This window comes from Caloenas nicobarica, chromosome 6, assembly GCF_036013445.1.
Source record: "Caloenas nicobarica isolate bCalNic1 chromosome 6, bCalNic1.hap1, whole genome shotgun sequence".
Taxonomy (NCBI): Eukaryota; Metazoa; Chordata; class Aves; order Columbiformes; family Columbidae; genus Caloenas; species Caloenas nicobarica.
In genome coordinates, this window is record NC_088250.1 from 2,343,973 (window position 1) to 2,363,279 (window position 19,307).

The window sequence follows — 19,307 nt, forward strand, 5'->3', positions numbered from 1 at the left end:
ACAGACAGTATTTTGAGTAAATAGTTGTATTTAGCAATCACTCAAAAAACCCCAAATCAACCAACCCACAAAACCCCACATCATTAAATCCTGTAAGGATAGCTACTATCATTCTTACTTTGTTTCTCCCTTGTCCCCTGTTTTCTTCTTTCTCCTTCCAAATATTGATGCTGTCTTTCTCCTCCATCTCTTCCCTACTTCTTCTCTCAGCTCTCCCTACCATTTCCCTTCTTGTTCCTGCTGGAAATGTCCGTATTTCTTTCCCTCATCTCTCTGCCTCCTCTTGGTTCCACTCTCCCTGCTCTTGATTGTCTATACGGCAGCAGAAGTGCTCATCACATTCAAAAGCTAGGAAGCGAAATGGAAGAAAGTGAAGTTAATTCGTGAAAGAAATCCCGTCTATTAACATCACATAGATATATATGATAACTAGGAATCACATCATATTTTTACAACTACAGAAAACATATTTGTTTCATACTGTTTGCTTCATCTACCAGCCACTACAGGAAGTAATTTGTAAGACTATGTATCCATCATTTTCTAATCCTTCTCTTGCCCTATGAAACATGAGCAAGGTAGAATTCCAAAATTACAAATGTGTTTTATTGTAAGATAGTTATTAAATATTCGGGGTTAGAAATGAATGCTTTTTTTAACCTATCACGTATAATACGGACCCTTCTGTTGATGCAATGCAGTTCTCTACTTGAGTGTGTAGAATACAGATGAACATTACTTTAAGACGCAAAGTATTTTTAGAGCCAGAAGCAATATGGCACTAGTTTATGCAAAAGACCAGTTCAGTAGGTCCTTTCGTAGGAAACAGTAAACTTAGAGGAAGACCTGCTCCCTCTCCCCACCCACTGTGATGCATCTACATCTACACCTGTAACAGCATGAAATCCAATTTAGTATTTTTACTTTAATGCTCAGAGAAAAAGCTTTTAGAAGACATCTGAATCTGCAAAACCTGGTTTTCTATTATGGCTGTGCCTGCATAAAATTACAGTAACACAAATAACACAAGTACTCCTGGTTTAACAGAAAATTTTGGGTTACATTTCCCCCTTCAAAGCTAGTAAAAAGTTTTCATATACTTCTACTGAAGATGACAATGTGGCTTATGAAGTGGAAAGAAGAAAAGTATGGAATGCATAAGCTTGCAATATAGGTGAATTATTTTTCTAAATTGTGCAAAAATTTCTTCTCATCACATCTGTATATTGAACTTCTTACAGTGAACATGCAAATAAAACTGAATATAAATTTAAAAACAAGCTAATGAGTGAAAACTCACAATGATATAAAATGTATTTTATATATTACACACAATGGTACATTAACATAAATAAATATATTTTTAATCTTAATATTTTATATGGTTAAAGACTAGAAGGCCTTGGTTCAGCGAGTTTCTCCTCTTGGTATGCTCTTAACAATCCTTAGCAACCTGCAGCTTAGCAACTTGTTAAGCCAGGAAGACTCAGTCTGCATCACGTAACAAGGAAGGACTCAGGAGCACGTTTTAGACTTCAATATCTACTCTTTGCCAAACAAAAGCAATTTTTACTTTCAACTATTGAAGCTACTTGAAAACTCATTTTTCTTCCTGAATGAAACTTCAGAAGACTGTTTTGTTTGTTTTTTTTTTTTTAAAAGAAAGTTAATAAAAATGATGTCAAGCTAATACCCAAGTACAATATAATAACGAGGAATAAAACAAGTCACTGCTACTAAAGTAAATTTATTGGCCAAACCCTTCTAATGATTCTCAATATCCTAATGTATACTGACAGTATACAATGCCGAGTATCAATAGGCTTGGTGCCTGCTAGGCTTGGTCTACACTGAGAAGCATTGCTTGTGAGGTTATATATGTAAGCACATATGCTTTCTGCTCAAACCAAATGCAGCTACACTAGGACAACATCTATTTGCAGTGTGTTTGCTCAAGGAACTAACATACCTTTTACTAACAAATACCCCTTTCCTTTCTGCTTACATGCAACACCTGCCAGAAAGATGTATGGTGCACCTACACCAGGAACCAAGCAAGGCATGCCAAGGCCTTGATTTTTTTCCCTGGGCAGAAGACTGTATTAGGAATATTGTAAGTTTACAAGTGGCCTACTTTAGGAGGGAAGAGAACGCCATAAATTCAGTGACAATAAATTTCAATACAACTCATCCAGGTTATGCTGTTATATAACAAGCAGGTTAACGGAAATCTTGATGCCTGGCATCTGCTCCACCGGAGAAAAATTTCTGTATTTAAGACAGTTTTCACTCATGTCTTTTTCAGAATAACAAGGGCGATTTGGGGGGAAAATAATAATAATAATAATAATAATTAAAAAAAAAATCAATAAAGGCATATCCTTTTTCATAAGCAAAAGTAGTGAGGGTGAGGAGTCTAATTTAATCCAGTCTTAAGAGCCAGGGGCTGCTACATGACCTTTGGGTTCAAATATTTGTTGTATTTTTACAACCAGGCCTGGTGCAATAAGTACGAATCATTTTTCAGCTTCCACAAAACATCTGCCAAAATCCCACATCCTTTTTTCACTGTGTGGCAGATTACTGTCAAGTGCTGCCACACGTAGACTCACGTTTGCATCAGTGGAAAACACAGCCCAAACCACAGCAGCCTGTCTCATTTATTAACACATAACCCTTGTGTGCTGTGGCCAGTACTGACGACACAGTGTTCTGGGTGAATCACAGCCTCGAATGCAGCAGGTGGATGGAATCCAAACTATTTAAATGACCATCTATCTCTCTTGTTGCAGTCTCTGGAAGGTGCTGGGGAAAGTACCCAGTGAATTTCAGTGGTTTGCACTGGCTTGTATGTGTTTTAAGCATCAACAGAAGAACTCACAACCAAAGAAACAATAAAACCACAAAACCCTGGAGAACCCGACAGCTATGCAGTTTAGAGCTCTTTCCACCCTGTTTACCTGTTGCTCTTGGTTGTAAGATCTGTTGCTGTGCTATAAGATAGCTGCCATTCCCATCCAAGCTTTCAGAGCCTTCTGTATGAAAATATAAAATCTTGTGCCTTAACACACCAAAATGCTTCTAAATCCCTGCGTTCGGATGCAACAGGCACTTTAGATACACATGTAACAACACAGCATAAAGTGAAAGGATGTGCGAAACTGTCTGGATCGTAGTAAGTGTTTCTTGTCAGCTGCTTCAGACATGTCCTTTCCAACAGCAGTTAAGTGGGAGAAAGAAAAAGTTTCTTCCTCAGTGTGTGCTGGAGCAGAAGTGAGTATTGTTGGCTTGGGTTGGCGGTCTGATTCCATTCATAGACTTTTCTGTTCAGTTCTGTATGGATATCTAATATAGAGAGCTTCCTGCAGCAACAGAAGTAAAAGCTTTGCATTAGAGAACGAACAAGACACCATTAAGAACCCCCAGGAGAGAAGCCTACTTTAGATTTGGCAAGGAGAAAGTTTCAATTTTCAGTCTTCATTGCAGAGGTTACACCTCTAAAACCCAAGGCTGAATACGCATTTTGGAGACTGTTATAAGCTAAATCACCATCATGATATTGGTTATGCTGACATGATGATCTGCAATTCATTACAAGGTTTTAGGCTTTGTAAAAATGCACTAAATGTTAACCCTGCAACGCCCTTGAAAAACAGCTGTAGAAAGAAAACTTTTCCTGTTAAGTTATATATCCAAACATATCTGATTTTTGCCCAGATTCTTTTTGATAATCTCTTGGGTAGTTTTCTGATAGTTTAAATTCAAGATTACAGACTGACTGGCTCCCTGAACAGAGGGTTAATTAGATCTAAAGAAAGGACAAAACCCTTCCCTCTCAACTGCCTTTTCTCTGAACTAAGGCACTGACTTCCTATATTTGCAAGCAGAGCCCTTCTTAATGATAAAAGGCAACCCTCAACTTAGCAGCAGCCTGGTATGTGCCTGGTTATCTTAGAGAAGGAAGATTTCCAATTGTGTCTAAAGCACTGACATACATTACCCAGGACATGTTCTTCCTTTCTCACTCTGCAAGCCCCAGTGCCATAACATGCTTCAATTTTATTCTCCAGAATCAGAAACTTCACTCCTACTTTAGACTGCCTTCCTGTGCCATCATTCAGGATCAAGTTACTTGTTTTTTTAACCGACGGCACAGCATGAAGACAGATTTCAAGTTGAGATGGGAAAAACTCAAGGTATCACTTTCTCTAGGACAGCAGGCTGCCATAGGAAAAGGGTTCTTTTTTCCTTTTGGTTTACCTTTTATGAGGATTGCGGAGTAGCTCAACGAGACAACGCAGGTAATATGAGGATGAAGTTCCAGATTTTTCTAATGTAGATGCATCCACCTTGCACTGACTCCAAAAGATGTCTGCTACTTGGGGGATAGTGACTTTCCAAGGGGGTTTTGCATTAGCAATGATTTTCTCATCATTCCCATCCACTTCCAGACTAGTACATTCTTGCTCATTTTCTGGCACAATGTAGCTCTGAATAAAAAAAAGCTTTGGTTTTCCCAGGAGTTCAGGACACGAGTCTGCTGTAAAGTATTTCTTTATCTGTTCCAAAGGGAATCCAGAAAAGGCATGGTCTGTGCAGAAGATGCTCTGAGGACTTCCACGGCTGACCAATACACAAATGAAGCTGTCACAATTTCTGTGCTTCTGCAACCTTGCAACTTCAAGCAACGTTTGAATCATGGCATTCGTATTTAAGTATCTGTGACAACGAACGTCATAGCCTAAGCCTCTGAAGGTTTCTTCCAACATATCTGAAAGAAACAAGATGTAATTAAATCACAGTACAGCAAGGCTCAATATCGACTATCTTGACTCACAGTATTTAGCTACTGGACATAAGACATTTATTTCATCACAATAATTAAAAAATTGGGAGCACCTGATATTGATCACAGTACATTACATACTTATAGTGCTATATGCATGTTGCATTTAATACGAGTTATGTACTTCATGACAGCAAAGACACTATTATTTGGCATGTGATCTGTTCCAAATTCCACAGACACTTACATGCTTTCATTTAGAGCCAGTATCTGAAGCTCCTAGGACTCAAAATATCAGGCAAGAGAAAACATTACAAAATGATTCACACAGAACAGTCTCAAAATGGTAAAGAGTGATCTGGATAGCATGGGAAGTCTGTTTCACCTTTTAACTTTTCAAAATTACTCTGAATGTTTGTTATAGATATATAGAGCTGCATCAGAAACAGAGACTCCCTTTCATGAGCCAAAAAGGAACCTGCTGCAGTGATTTACACTTCCTACTATATTGAACAGACTCCAGGTGGAAAATGGACACTGGAATCTTAGCTGTGACAGAATGGCATTTTCAGGGAAAAAAAGAAAGCTGAACAATGAATCCTTTCAAATATCTTAGAAATTAAAACTGCAGATAGCCAAAAAATCAAGATTTAACTCTATTGTATCTGTGTTAACCTGTGCTGCAGGAAAACGTGCTATGCTCTGAATAGCTATTATACTTTGGATGTTTGTTAATACGGGAGTGAAACCAGATGCATGGTGGTTACAACCACAGGTATTTTTCAAGTGTTTAGAGAACCACAAGCTACTACTTTGACTCATACCTATTGCATCCTCTCTTTAATATAAACCACATATACACTGCCCATACACAGATAGGAAATGTCCAGTGTCGAAGAAAAACAGGAAAGTAAAGAAGGAGAGACAACAGGACAGAGCAGAACGTTTGATCTCAAGAGCTGCCCCCGCCCCAGTCTGCCAGCCCTTGGCGGGCTGTCTTGGATTCATTTTCCTCTTGGCACAGAGACAGCAATTTCTTTTTTCTTTTTTTTTTTTTTTTTTTTAAGAGTAGAAGTGAAGAAGTGTTTTAGATTGAAAAATTTGATTTCTATATCAAGCAGTTGCATAATTTATGTATTTGGTTTTTTGTTTTGTTTTTTTCCAGAAGTCATTGATGAACTTGGCAGGACAGACCAAAACTGGCTGCCAAGAATGCTTCCCAGTTGCATGTAACTGAGTCAAGCGCCTTCCTTGTCCCCCTTTTCCATGCATGGCAGGATCACAAATCAGTTCTAGTCACTGTTACCCTAACAGCGAACTGGGCATCTTGGTTTATATCATCTAGCTAAAATACATCAAAATCGTACTTTGTGTCTGCTCTGCATCCACTGCTCTTCAACAACTACATCGATAATTCTAAGTTTCTCCTAACTAATGGTCCAGCAGGTGGACAAAGAGAAAGATGTACCCACAAACTCTCTTCATCTCCTGGCCTATTACAGAGCTGACTGCAAGTAGTCTCCTTATTTTTAGGCTCAATGATTACAGAACAGGGTTTTTTGATCATTCAAGAATCTAACTTTTGGATTCTACAGAGGCAATCAGGAAAAACCCATATTCTAGGCATGGCATTGACTACCTTGAATTCTACATGCAAATTTTTGGTGTGGTTTTGTGTCTGTGTGGTGTTTTTTGTTCATTTCATTTTTTTTGGTAACTAAACTAAGAGAGAAGGATGAAAGATTCCTCTCGTTGTAAAGCTCTGGTGATGGTTTCAGTTTAATTGTGTGTGTAAGATGTAACAGAAGCCAAGGTGCATTATTAATAAAGGACCTCGTGCCTTCAGCTGTTCCAAATCTGTGGTGTCCAATATGATTACGCTTCACATCTGCAACAGCTTTGGTTTTGTTAACTGATGGGAAACCCTGTCTTTACCACCTTTGCCAATGACCTGCTGTATGACGGTAGCTTAACTGTTCTGTTGGTTTCTAAACACCCTTTTTCTCCCTCCCAAAATTCAGTCCATCCCATTACAAGTTCTTTAATTCAGAGATTCCACACCGAAAAAAAAAATCTCAAATAAACCTTGTTTGCAAAAGTTAGGACAGTTGGCTTTAACCTCAGGTTGGGCCTTCCAACTCTCTGCTTTAAAGAGTTACTAGAACTGATAGACTAGCTGACTAGGACAGCATCACCTTAGTCTGGCTGAGGAATGCGCATCATATTCTTTATACTAAACTGTTCTAGTTATCCGAGATTAACAGGACAATGAACTTCAGATTCCAGACTTACCTGCGTCATTGCCAATACAGTCTATTATCAGGCATATTCCTAAAGGCTGACTTTCCATTCTGTACTGATCAAACACCTAAAGAACGTGAAGGACAAATACTAAGTTAATATGTCACTTTCTCAACTTGCAGACTTGATTCTTTTCTCAGATTTAACCACCTCAGATCTATTCAATTACATTCTGTTGTTTTTCCAGAGTAGCCAGCAAAAGTCTATCTACTGGGATGTAGCGTGTCTTACCTACACCACAAAAGCAAAAAATAAAATCAGGAGACATGCTAATACAGGCTTAATTTTTGCATTTTGTGTTATGCAGTCTTACTGCCATAATGATCCTTAAACAAAGACTAAGACTGTACTAGAAATGAGAGAAGGAAGTTTGAGACTGAACCTTAACACTGGACAGATCTTCAAATGTAAAAAAAAAAAAAAAAAAAGCAAAAAAAGCTGTACGGGGTGGAAGGGCTTTCTATAGCACTTCCAAATTAATTTATTTAAGTGTAACTGCTATTGAGATGTTGGGAGCTATAAGCTTCATATTGCCAACACAATAAGCACAGAGAACTTTTGTTCTTCGAGTGTGCAAACAGGCATTGCTCATCAGAACATTTATTTCCTTATATGGCAGAACAGCCTCCTTGTTCTTAAATAATCTGTAATGACTCCTTCACAGTTCCTGTCCCTTTTAAAAGGCTACAGTTTATTTGCTACAGGTAACTCCCTGGTTCCTGGCCCATACGAGAGCTATGGAAAATAGCGGGAGTCCATTCTTATCATAAGCACCCAAAGCATGGCCGTCTGCTACCCGGAGAGAATAAAGAAAATGTACTGCACACAAAGGAGCCCTGTGACTTCTAACGCAAACGGCAAGAGGTCTGACTTCCAACAGCCTACAAATACACGAGTTGTGTGTGCACATCTGATGTACACGCATTTTGCAGACTGCTGCTTCCACACTAGCAGCAAATATTTTGTATTAAAAATATGTTCTGCAAAAGCAATTCATAGGACCTGTTTACAGCTGAGGGAGATATGGATGTATACATTGTTCTGTTTGCATGCAACTACAGGAAATCTCAAAACAAAAGAAAACCAAGGTAAATACCTGCAGAGGTTTTTATTATATTTACATGCATACGCTCGTACCTTCTGTGACACTGGTCCTGATTCCTGAATGGACATGTGGACTGGTTCTGCTGCAGTTAAAACATACAGAAGTCATCTCAGTACACAGGTACCAGTGATATTTCTTAGACGCTAAATCAGTTAAAGAGGAACCTATCTAGGCCAGCCAAGTTCTCACTCATCTGGACCCCTCTTTGTTTCTACATATGCTACTGAAGTCAAACAAAAAAACACAAACAAAAAGAGAAGCACCTCTAAAATGTTATTTGGATTGCACTCTACATTGCTTGTGACTAGAACAAACAAGCAAACGACCTCTCCTGCACTGAGAGAATTCAGCCAAGAACTCTTCTAAAAATCACCATATTTGAGAAGTATTTTGGGTTTCCAGAACAAATACAATCCGTGTGGTAAAAACCTGGTACTCACTGGCACCTTCCTGGCTGGCCTGGGGAGAGTCTACCACTGAACTCCCAAAAACTTCTTGCTCAAGACTTGCACTACACAGGCCTCCAGAGCTGCCTACTCAACCTTCTCCACGATTGTATTAATAAAATCTTTATTCCGTTAAAAAGTTGTGACAGCGGAAGCCCACACCAGTTTCAATAGAGTTTTAATATCTAGCAGCACAAGCAAAGCAAATGCAAGAGCAAACAACAAGGCAAGGCTCAGTTTTCAGAGGTACCACATACTCTCTGCTCCTGGTGTTACCAGCTGAATTAGCCATAAACACAACTATCAAACAACACTTTTGATACAATGAAATTCACTGTTTGGCTCTTCTAGATTATGAAACTCAAACAAAATATTCTTACCTGGAATAAGACTTTCTCCATTTTGCAATTTTAATTTGTTCATATTCTGGATCTAAAATGAAGAAAAAAGGTAAATTCTCCCCTCTCTCCTTCAAGTATTAATTATCGTGTGTTCCAAAATATAACACAATAGTATTTTTCTTCCTCAATAAAAGGATTACATGTTTTAGATTCACATCTATCAGCTAATTAGAATTACAAAATAACAAGTAAAAAAAACCCCAACAAACAAACGACCCGAAACCATTCCTCCTCAAAACAAAACTACCAGCTTGCCATGAGCAGCAAATAAAAGCTTGTTCCCTCAACTAATAAAAAAACCCAAAAAAACCTCTGAAGATGTAAAATTTCTTTTCTACAGAGCAGCAGGGAAGAACTTTCACTGAATTTGAAAGGAAATTATAACAATATTATCATAATACGGAAAGTCAATGGAAACTCTTTCCCATTAGTAGTCTGGAAACCAAAGCTGTTGTGGCTTTGTTTGTAAAGACAAATTCCATCACTGGTGTCTTGTATGTAAGGTTTACACATTTATATTTACCGACCACGTGACAGAAATAATCTCAAACTCATTTGGCAAAGCTGAAGACTTTAAGGAAGGTCATACTATTACACTATCAGACCTAATCCAAATATAAAGAATATCTCATGCAATAGGATTTCACGACTTTTTCACATACTGAGATATGTTTGCTAAAATTACATTAAAACAAAACACAAAAAAAGCCCTGAAAAGCTCTCCTTAGAAAGCCATAACCTTTAGCTTCCAAAGTTAAAAAGCTACTTTCCCTGCAAAGTCCAGAAGTACAAAGAACAATACCATGTTTTGCAAAGAACAGTCAAAACAAAACTTTTCGCTCCCCAGAGTAGCAGAAAAAACTTTCAAGATATAGAATTTGTATGTCCAATTAATAGGAAAAAATTCACAGAAGCTCTTTAAAGGGGACCTTTCTCGGAAGATTTAAAACAAACCCTAAACCCAGCAAATAACAGGAATAAGAGAAATAAACCACCTTACTAGCAATCTCCCATTCCTTAGGCTCTGCAAAGATTAATCCCCTTTCAATATCTGGCAATATTTAGAAATAAAGTATCTGTCTGATCTATTGTATACTTACCCCTGAATTATAAGGAGGATCTATCAGACTGAGATTAGGGAGAGATGCCTGAAGTGCATTTACATACACTGGCTGAGAAGGAACGGAGGACAGTAAAGCTGAAAATTTAACACAAACACACAGAGAAATACACCATGATATGTCAGCTCTTTTAAAAGCCTACATTCACGAAGCATACAAATACTCTGACTTTAACTCATCACTTTATCTTCAGTAAGAGCACATCTGATCCTTGCTATCAAGAGTTACCAGTGCAAAAATAGCATCTTACCTTCACTTTTGTACTTCTGAATCTTCCTGGTCAGGTCTATCCTGTGAATATTTCGAAAACAACTTTCTATCAAATCCAGTTGATCAGGACCCACCAAATTTAGTTTCTCCAGGTCAACCACAAGAGCTAGGAAACTCTAGAATAGCAACAAAAAACCAAACTCTCATACCAGAATTTTTTCCTCTATCAGTAAGTAACAAAAGCAACACAGAAGATAATGTGGGGAAGTCATAAGGGTTGTGTATTCAAGAACTATGGACATTACCTTCTGAAATGCTAAGAAAATTATCGGGAAGATAGAAGAATTATTATCATAGGAGTAATGGAAACTAGAAAGTGATGTTTTCTTAAAAACAAAACAATGTTTTTGAGGAAACAGTTTTGCATTTCCTCATTGGTACAAAGCCAGCCACTTGGAATGTCACCTCACATGCCACAAAGCAAGAGGTAAGAAAAGCTTTGGAGCATATGCAGGTCCTCTCTCCTCCTTTGGCTAAAGAGAGAAAAAGAAAAAAACCTCAAAGGGCAGAGACAAATCCTCAGTCTTCTACACACAGTGATCATCTTCTGAACCCTCTACTGAATCTCTGCTTTCTTAGCACGCTTACATAGTCAGAATGCAAATGTACGGAGAAACGTAATTAAAACAAAGCTGTTGTTTTATAAGTGAAGCAGAGTACAGACATAAAAAGTGAACTTGTAATTCAAGATACATTTCATATGGTTATTGGTTTGAGGTCCTTCACATATGAGTTTTCAGATCAGTAATACTGAAGAAAGATATTTTTTTTAATGCCTTTTGCCTGTGAGGTTGACGCTAACACCATTCACTACAGCAAACATTCGCTGTTCCCTCTTAACTGTTTCCCGTGCTTCCTTCCTTCAGTTAAAGAAGGAAAACTGAAATAGAAGCAACTACTCCTCCACTTCCCGACTTCTGTCTCCTCCTGCCTTGCTGCGCCTTGTGGCAGTGTCTCCCCTCCTCTGCTGTCTAACTATTGCCCTTTTTACTCTAACCTCTCATTGCTCCAGAGGAGACCAAGCAGAAAGACGTACCTTATCTTTTGCCATTTTCATGCGAGGTGCATAATCTCTGAGTAGAAAAGCAAGAGAACCCACTTCTTCTTTTTCCAGATTCTCATTCATCTCTACCATTAGAGCCCTGAAATAAAGTTGAGACCTTTCTAAAGGATCGGCTTCCAGCAAGATCCCACCCTTACCGAACTTCTCCCACATTCCAGTCTTAATGTGCCATTCCCAATTAAATGACAGGAAAAAAGCCTACCCTGCTCCAAGATTACATTACAAAATACCTACTCTTGCTAATCAGCACCCATATTACTCAGATTGTGTAACAGCCACTGCTAGGAAAACAGAAGTCTCCTTCATATTTCAATAGAGATGAAGTGAGAGAATGACACAACAGAACACATTTTTAACTTTTTACCTAGTAATTACAGGGGGTTTATTTCAGGGAGGAGTTAACACAGGACAGTCTTCCCTGTGAGTACATGTATTTCCTTCTGATGTCTCTCAAAGGAACTAACTGGAGTTTCTTAATTTAAGCCTCTTAAAACTACAGAGTAAAAAGTAGTAGGAGACAGGTCCCCTGAGAAAAGCTATACCACTACGCTGTGTGCCCAAAGCAAACTAGGTAAGAAAGTATCTCTAACTAACGGTGTTCCTTTGAAATGTCATTTCTATCTGCTAATCTAGAACTGTACAAACACCACTGGTTTTATTAACACACACAAACTCCCTAGAGATAGATGCCATGACTTGTAAGAAGCTACTAAGGCTTATTCTTTTCACTGTAACTCTAGACATAATGCCCTTTTCTGCTTTTCTTTAACCTACAAGACCTATTTTAAAAAGAAACAACAAACACACAAAATAAAAACCCCAAACACACAAAAACCCCCAAACAGAAGAACCTGCAGACATCTTCGACAAAACAGAGTAGCCTTGCAATCTGAACTAGATGGATTACCTGTAATCGGGGACAAGGCTGACACTCCTGGCAAGGTTAGCTTCCACCGCTGCTTTCTCAGTCTTCAAGATCCTCCTCAGCAAGTCAAACCTCTTAACTCTGTACAACAGCTCACACAAGCCAAGAAAAGACAATTTCTCCCTCTCATTCAAAGCCAGCAATAGCTCTCTAAGGTCGGCAGTGGCCAAGTCAGGAGCAAGGTCTCGGCAGAGGAAAACCATCATCTCCTCTTCTTCTTTATCCAATTCTTCTTCAATTTGGTGAATAAGGACAGCTGGCACTTGGCACCTGGTCATCACTTTGTCACTGTCCCTTTGAAACTGCCAGCCTACTGGTTTTTAAACAGGACGCCAACATGGTGTGAAGGCCATGGGTACCGCAGCACTTCTCTGGTGTTCATTCTTAACTACAGGCATTTTTACATGAGCAGTTCTGTGAGACAGAATTAAAAGGTACTAAAAATTGGTGATGTGCTGCACGAGTTCACTGTTAACTCTGCTATCTGACGTATCTAAATTACAACTAACACACCGATGTAGTCTACACAAACCTCCTGTTCTCAAGGGGTTCTCCAAGCTGTTAATTACAGAACCAAAAGTACTTGGTGGGTCATACTAATCCAAAAAAAAAATGTATGTTCTTTTAACAGTAAAATTAACCTTAACACAAGTCTGTAAATTCCATAGGAAGTGAAACAGAAGTCAGCAGCTTGCTTATGAGTGACATTTCAAGTGCTTCTGGAAATAAGAGTAAAGTTCCACAACAATTTAAGTCTAAAGCTCTGATCAACTCCCAGCAACCCTCTACTCCCCTGCTCACCACCACCTTTTCTCCCCTAAAAGTCTTAAGGAAGTTTTAGGAGGAGTTTTGGAGCTAAGAGGTAGCATAAGCACACGCTGCAGACAAAAGAATTAAGCTCACCACCTAAAAGCACTACTATAAAGCATGCACTTTGCCTTAAATTAAGTCAAAATAAAGGAAATATTCACAATATTATGTGTAATATTTTAAAACATTATTTATCTATAAATTCAGGAATATGTGGATTTTCTTACTTACTAGTATCATTTGAAGTGATTCCAAATCTGAACGAGTCACTGAGGTTTTCAGGATTCCCCACACAGACCCTCCACACTCAAAAAGACTAAAGAACCACACAAAGAAAAAATTCTAACCTTAAGTATGCAAATTGGTTAACTCTGAAGGCATACTTAAGCCATAGACTGCTTTTTTCTTCATGTGACATCCATGTCTCACCATAATGAAAACTGAAATAGAAATTCAAACCTAGAAAAAACTCCGCCCTTGTGATTAACAAATTAAGTAGGGTGCTATGCTCAATTTCCCCTCCCACCACCAATGGAAATTCTATCTAACTTCCTCTGATCCCCGTTACCTACACGGAGAAAAGAGAAATGAGCAATCTGAAGGCAAATCTTAGCCCTTACAAGGAGTTCAGTCACTATACTGCGTAGTTTCGTTGAAACCATTCCAAAAAGCAAAAGCCGACTTGACTTCAAAGCCTAACACACTGAAAGATTCTAGCACCTGGAAAACATTTTTTAAAACATTTTGAGCCTTTTGTTATACATTCTGGAAGTCACAATCAACATGCCATATACTGTGTCTATGCATTAAGGAGGTGAGATAAACTAATCTACAAGTTGTGGGTGGTTTTGGCTTTTTTCCTCCTTCTAATGCTGTTTAAATGAAAAATAACTCTGTACATCCACCTGACTTTCCTCAGAAAGGGTGTAAGATTTAGATTTGATTAAACCCATGCATTGGGTTCCACTGCCTACTAAAAGTGCATGTCAAGCTCAAGTTGCCAGGGCAAAGTCTCCTTTATGTACGTCTATCCCAGTGAGCCGTATTTCCTGTGGAGTCAAAGACTGCAGTGGCTTTGTCCTCCAATGCTGGTGCTGACAGTCACAACAGCAAGTCACCAATATTAAAAAAAAAAAAAAAAAAAGGAAAAAAGAGAAGCAGAGGAATCCCTCATGCACTGGAGCAGGTTTTGTACGGTTTTCTATCAGAAGAAAAGCAAATTTCTTACTACCATCTTATTTTCTATCTAGCATCAAAGATTTGTGAGAATTATACAGAAAGACAGATTGTTTCCGTGACACAATGCAGTCCAGAATGGGGAGGCCCAAAACACTCATATGAAAGCATCTCCTAGGTACATCCAGCTGGGACTTTCAAAAGAGCTTGAGGAAGTCGTATTTATGGCTCAGTCTGAAGAGAGATGGGAATTTAACAACTTTTGGTCATTTTCAGAAATCTCAGATAAACATTTTTTTAAAAACTACTCTCGTGGATTTCTATCTAATCTTTTAAAACTAGTTAAAAAAAGAGGTATGTGTGTGGTAGGAATTTCCTACAGAGTTAAAATTTCAGACATGCAAAATTACTATTTATATGTTATCTTTAAAATAATCTGCCTTTAAAAACCACATATGAATTATTTATTTTTGTGAACTTCCATATACAAGATAAATCGCATGCTCATTATAAAAAGTTGCTCATCAATGCTTCCAGTGCTGAAATTCTCTTACCTGTATGCAGGTCTGTCCACAAGAACATGGTGTTTGATCATTGCCAAATCACCGATCCAAATCCAGCAGACACTGATTTCCATCCAGTAATTTCCAATGATGGTCCATCGACAAAGTTAATCCCATCAGCTCATCTTCTGTTGGACAAATATCAACATGGCAAATTACAGCAGGGGCTTATCTCCTCATTCTAGCTAGAGGTAAAATGACCTCGGATCAGGAATTCTTCTGATTCCACTGGTCTGGTGAACCAGGAATGACGCTCCAAAAAAAAGGAAAACCAACTGTGCACATGTAGTGATTTCTCAGCAACAATTATTCCCCCAGGGTTCTAAATGGGAAATGAGTAAGAGGGAGATGAAGTAAGTGTTTAGTATAAACTAAAGCAGTTTATAACTTTGCATCTAAAAAGCACATCTTCCTATTTTGATAGTAAGAATCTGCACAGATCTGAGCCGGATCCACCTCATTGTGAGAAGTGAAGGGCATCGTGCTTCACCTTTCCATCTGATATGCCCACTTGTGCCAGTGTCACAGATACAGTCATAGCTGCAACAATCAAAGAAAAAGAGAAAAGCAATGGCAATGTAAAACCCAGCAGCCTGACTTTGAACTTAGATTACCGAGGCCCTGCAATGAGAAGAGTTATTGACTGTACAAAGACAAGAGGAAAATTGGCTTATCTTCTCAAGAGGAAAGAAAAGTTCATAGACAGAAATAAACCGGCCCTAATAGTTTGTGTGTTCATCCGCATGTGTAATTTGCCAACATTGCTGCAAGAAAACACCCAAGATTTTAATCTGCAGTTCAATAATCCATGTATTGAGTAAAGATTTCAATGCAAAGCTTACAAAGCAGGAAAATGGTTGAAAAAAGAAAACTAAAGTACTACGCATTCCCATTTACATTCCCAATTAATTAAAAAATCTAGAATCATTCCAAATAGCTGCAGTCTAACACAACCACCACCACTGATGGATCCAAGGACACTGCAGGATCATGTCAGAATGAGTGAACATTCTACACGTGGAACAACAACAAAACCTCTTTTCCTCTGGTATTCAAAGAATCCGGAAACCCGTGTCATGCTGGGGGAAAATGACTGCTGAGGGGAGAGTCTTCCGTAATTCTGGCTATTTTAGTTCATGATCACCTCACATTTTTGCAGAGGAAGGGCTCTTCTGGGAAACAGGGTTTCTGGAAAGAAAATCACTGATGCTAGGGTGACTCATCTGTCCTCCTGCCCCCAAAAGAGCTCTGACAGAAAACACACCTCAAGGGGACAGTACCAAAGAACACTTATATTTAAGTTTCTGGGTTTAGTTAACTTTCAGACTTTCCCGAACAAAAATTTAAAGGTCATGAATTTCTCACATACTGCACAGCAAACCACCTTTGCCACAGCTATATTTGTCTAAGTTTGCACTGTCTTTTGATCCTGGGTATTGCACTGCAAACAAGGTTCACAAGAAGAGTATTTTTTAAGGTAAACACCTGAGAATGTTGGCAAGCATATTTAACCCTCAGACCGCAAATCATTTCCATTCCACACTAAAACAGGCAGAAAAACATCTGTATGTTCATTAGCTTCTACTAAGCTAATAAAGTTAATTGCACTCCTATTTGTGAACTATTTCACACTGTGTCCAGTCCATACAGAATACAACCAAAATCAGGGACATATTTTTTTTTCCCTTATCTACGGAGCAGGAAATAACCTAAAACTTCACATACAAAGACACACAAAACTCCAGTAACTCCCTGCTGGCATTAACGAGTGGAGGCTGGTATGCATGTACAAGGCTTAAGCTATTTTCCTCTTTGATGTTTAATACCATGCATGAAACCCTTGTTCCAATGATTGCGGCACAAATGGTGCACAATATACAAATACCAATGTGATTATCAAGACAAAGAGAAGCGTCCCTTACTAACAACACTAAGTCAACATATCAGGCCTCATTTTAAGGAAGGTAGGTCTTTAAAGGGACGCAGGGAAACCTTTCGCACTCTAAACATGGTCTACAATAGAGTCTGTAATTTCTGACAGCATTTGCCTCTCGAACGCTTCACGACCGTATCTGCAGCAGCAAAACCAGGATATAACATCAGTAGGTGTAGCTCTGAGTGGGACAATGACCTTTGTTTCAGATAAACCGTGCGGAAGGCACTGTGCTAAAAGGAAAGAGCAGGGGGTGACTCCACCACAGGAGCCACCAAGGCTGCGTTTTGTGCTTCCTCTGCTCCGTTTGAAGAGGCTGGGGACACCAGGCATTTTAGGTCTGTATCAGCTGGCACTTTTCTAAGCGCTGAACCGTTTAGAGCACGCTCCAGAGCTTCCACATTTCCCTACAAAGCAAAGAAGATTTGGTACGAGACACCTAGGGAAAAACAGGGAAACCCCGCAGTAACTTTCCCATTTCTCATTACTGTATTAAGCTTAAACAGTTCGTTCTCTGCATAAGCTAGTAGTGACCACGCTAAGCGCCGTTTCGAGATGTTTAACACCACAGCCCTCCTCATTAAAAAAAAAACCAAAACAAGGAAACTGGTTTTACTGTAGGGAATCTACGCGTATTTCCGCTCAACATTCTAACTACGTCGTTTTAAATCGCAGTTGGAAAATGAAGCGAGACGAAAACTCCGCTCTGGTAGATTTAAAAAAAAAAAAAAAAAAAAAGGAAAAGGAAAAAAAAAAAAAAAGGAGTTTGGGGCGCTGGGCCGCGCGGGTCCCGGTGCTGCCGTTCTCCTCAGCGCCGGCCGGGCTCAGCCCCCCCCGCGCCCCGGGGTGTTCGGCGCCTGTCCTGAGGGTGCAGAGGGAGGACAGGGGTGTGAGGGAAGGGGAAAGGGAGAGGTACCACGCACCCGAACGAGCCGGGGAAGCCTCATCTACGGCAGCAGGGCAGGTCCGGCGGTCGCAGCAGGGAGAAGGGGGCGGCACCACATCTCACCGGGCGGGGTTTGGCGTATCCCTGCTCTGTTTTCCACATCAGCGAGCCACGCAGAGCGCTTTTCGCTTGTGCTTAGCGCCGCCGGAGAGCCCTGAGCCGGCTCTGCGCAACACTGTTCAAGACAGAGACCTCCCCGCGCTGAGGGGCGAGGGAGCCGCCTCTCGCCACCTTCCCATCGTTATGCATCTGCCGACCCACGTTCGCTAACCCTTGCGATTTTATCGGGAGTCCGGCCACTAGGTATTCTAGTTTTTCCGTTTTTCGGTGGGTTTTGTAGCCTCCCTCAGGAGAGGCAGCCCGGAAAGGAGCCCACCCGCGCCACACAAGATGGCGGCGGGGCCGGCCGGGCGGGCTCGTCCCGCCCGCCGCGGGGTGTGGCGGGCACGCAGAAAATGGCGGCGGCAGCGCTGTGAGGAGATGCCGGCGGCAGGGCGGTCGGTACGTGCGTAGACGTTTATGGGACAATTTTTTAAATATTTCTGCTGGCGTGAGGAGAGGTCGAGCAGCTTTCCGTTGGCCCCAGTAGCCGTTGGGTGGTAGCGCACCGTTGTTCTGTGAGCAGGTGCAGACTTTTGCAAGCGGTTTGGCGGGAGTCACACAGAAGCAAAGCCCTTAATTCACTCGTGCCTCGCTCTGTCTGAGCATTCGTAGTGAGGATGCTACATGTGTGTGAAAGTTGTATGCTTCTCATTGTCGTATAACCTTCAGTAAATGTTAAGTGACGCCTCGTTGCGGTTCCCTTGGTATAAACCAGCAACTTCTGTGAAGCAACTTACTCTGAGGTGCTGGTGTTGTAGCTGGAGCTGCTCCCTTAAAGGCCTAAACCACAAAGTTGTGGACTTTTATCAGCTGAACAAGACAAAAGCCACCTCTGTATGCGATGAAATTAGACACAACACGTATAACTGCCAGCTCGATGGGTTTCAATGCGCTTACAAAGCAGTCATTTTTTTGTGCTGCTAAAAATACATCAGTGGAAGCACAATTCTGTTGTGCAGAGAGACACGTTTTCTTTGGAACTGCAGAGAAAACGGGGGCAAAAAGTGATCACCCACGCAATAATTTCTTGCTGCAATTGTATGGCCAGGCTCTCACTTTAATATAAAATCATTTAAGGTTATCACAGTGTCCCTGCTGCTAAGACGTGGCATTGGGTTGGTGCTGATGCAGAAGGAAACCAGCTGCCTGCTGTGGATCTGTTCACACTTTCTCCTTGGATCTATTCCATACAAACACATAAAGACTTGTACAGGCGAATTAATAGAAGAGGTTTACGGAGATAGTATGGCTGCAGGCTTATGAAGGAATAATTTTTTTTTTTTTTCAAAAATGATTGAATGATTTGACAACACAGCCATTACTTAAGCAACTGATATACTTTTCTGTTTGCTTACTCCA

General features: G+C 40.0%; 1 protein-coding gene across 4 annotated transcripts; it reads right to left on the reverse strand.

Annotated features, from left to right (window-relative positions):
- Positions 1 to 55: 55 nt before the first annotated feature.
- CFLAR (CASP8 and FADD like apoptosis regulator) lies at positions 56 to 18,247 on the reverse strand. Of its 4 annotated transcripts, XR_010606405.1 has the most exons (12): positions 17,824 to 18,247; positions 14,959 to 15,095; positions 12,401 to 12,832; positions 11,467 to 11,572; positions 10,411 to 10,546; positions 10,140 to 10,237; positions 9,019 to 9,070; positions 8,225 to 8,274; positions 7,079 to 7,154; positions 4,261 to 4,771; positions 2,961 to 3,362; positions 56 to 348 (listed from the first exon to the last, which is right to left on the reverse strand). XR_010606405.1 is itself a non-coding variant. In XM_065638021.1 (11 exons), exons 3-11 carry the CDS (start codon positions 12,694 to 12,696, stop codon positions 3,224 to 3,226), a joined length of 1,461 nt encoding a protein of 486 aa, XP_065494093.1. In that variant the 5' UTR covers positions 12,697 to 12,832; positions 14,959 to 15,095; positions 17,824 to 18,247; the 3' UTR covers positions 56 to 3,223. The 4 variants fall into 4 exon arrangements, 3 of the variants coding, with proteins under 3 accessions (XP_065494093.1, XP_065494091.1, XP_065494092.1); XM_065638021.1 differs by having other exon boundaries at positions 56 to 3,362; positions 8,225 to 8,271; XM_065638019.1 differs by having other exon boundaries at positions 56 to 3,362.
- Between the last annotated feature and the right edge of the window lie 1,060 nt (positions 18,248 to 19,307).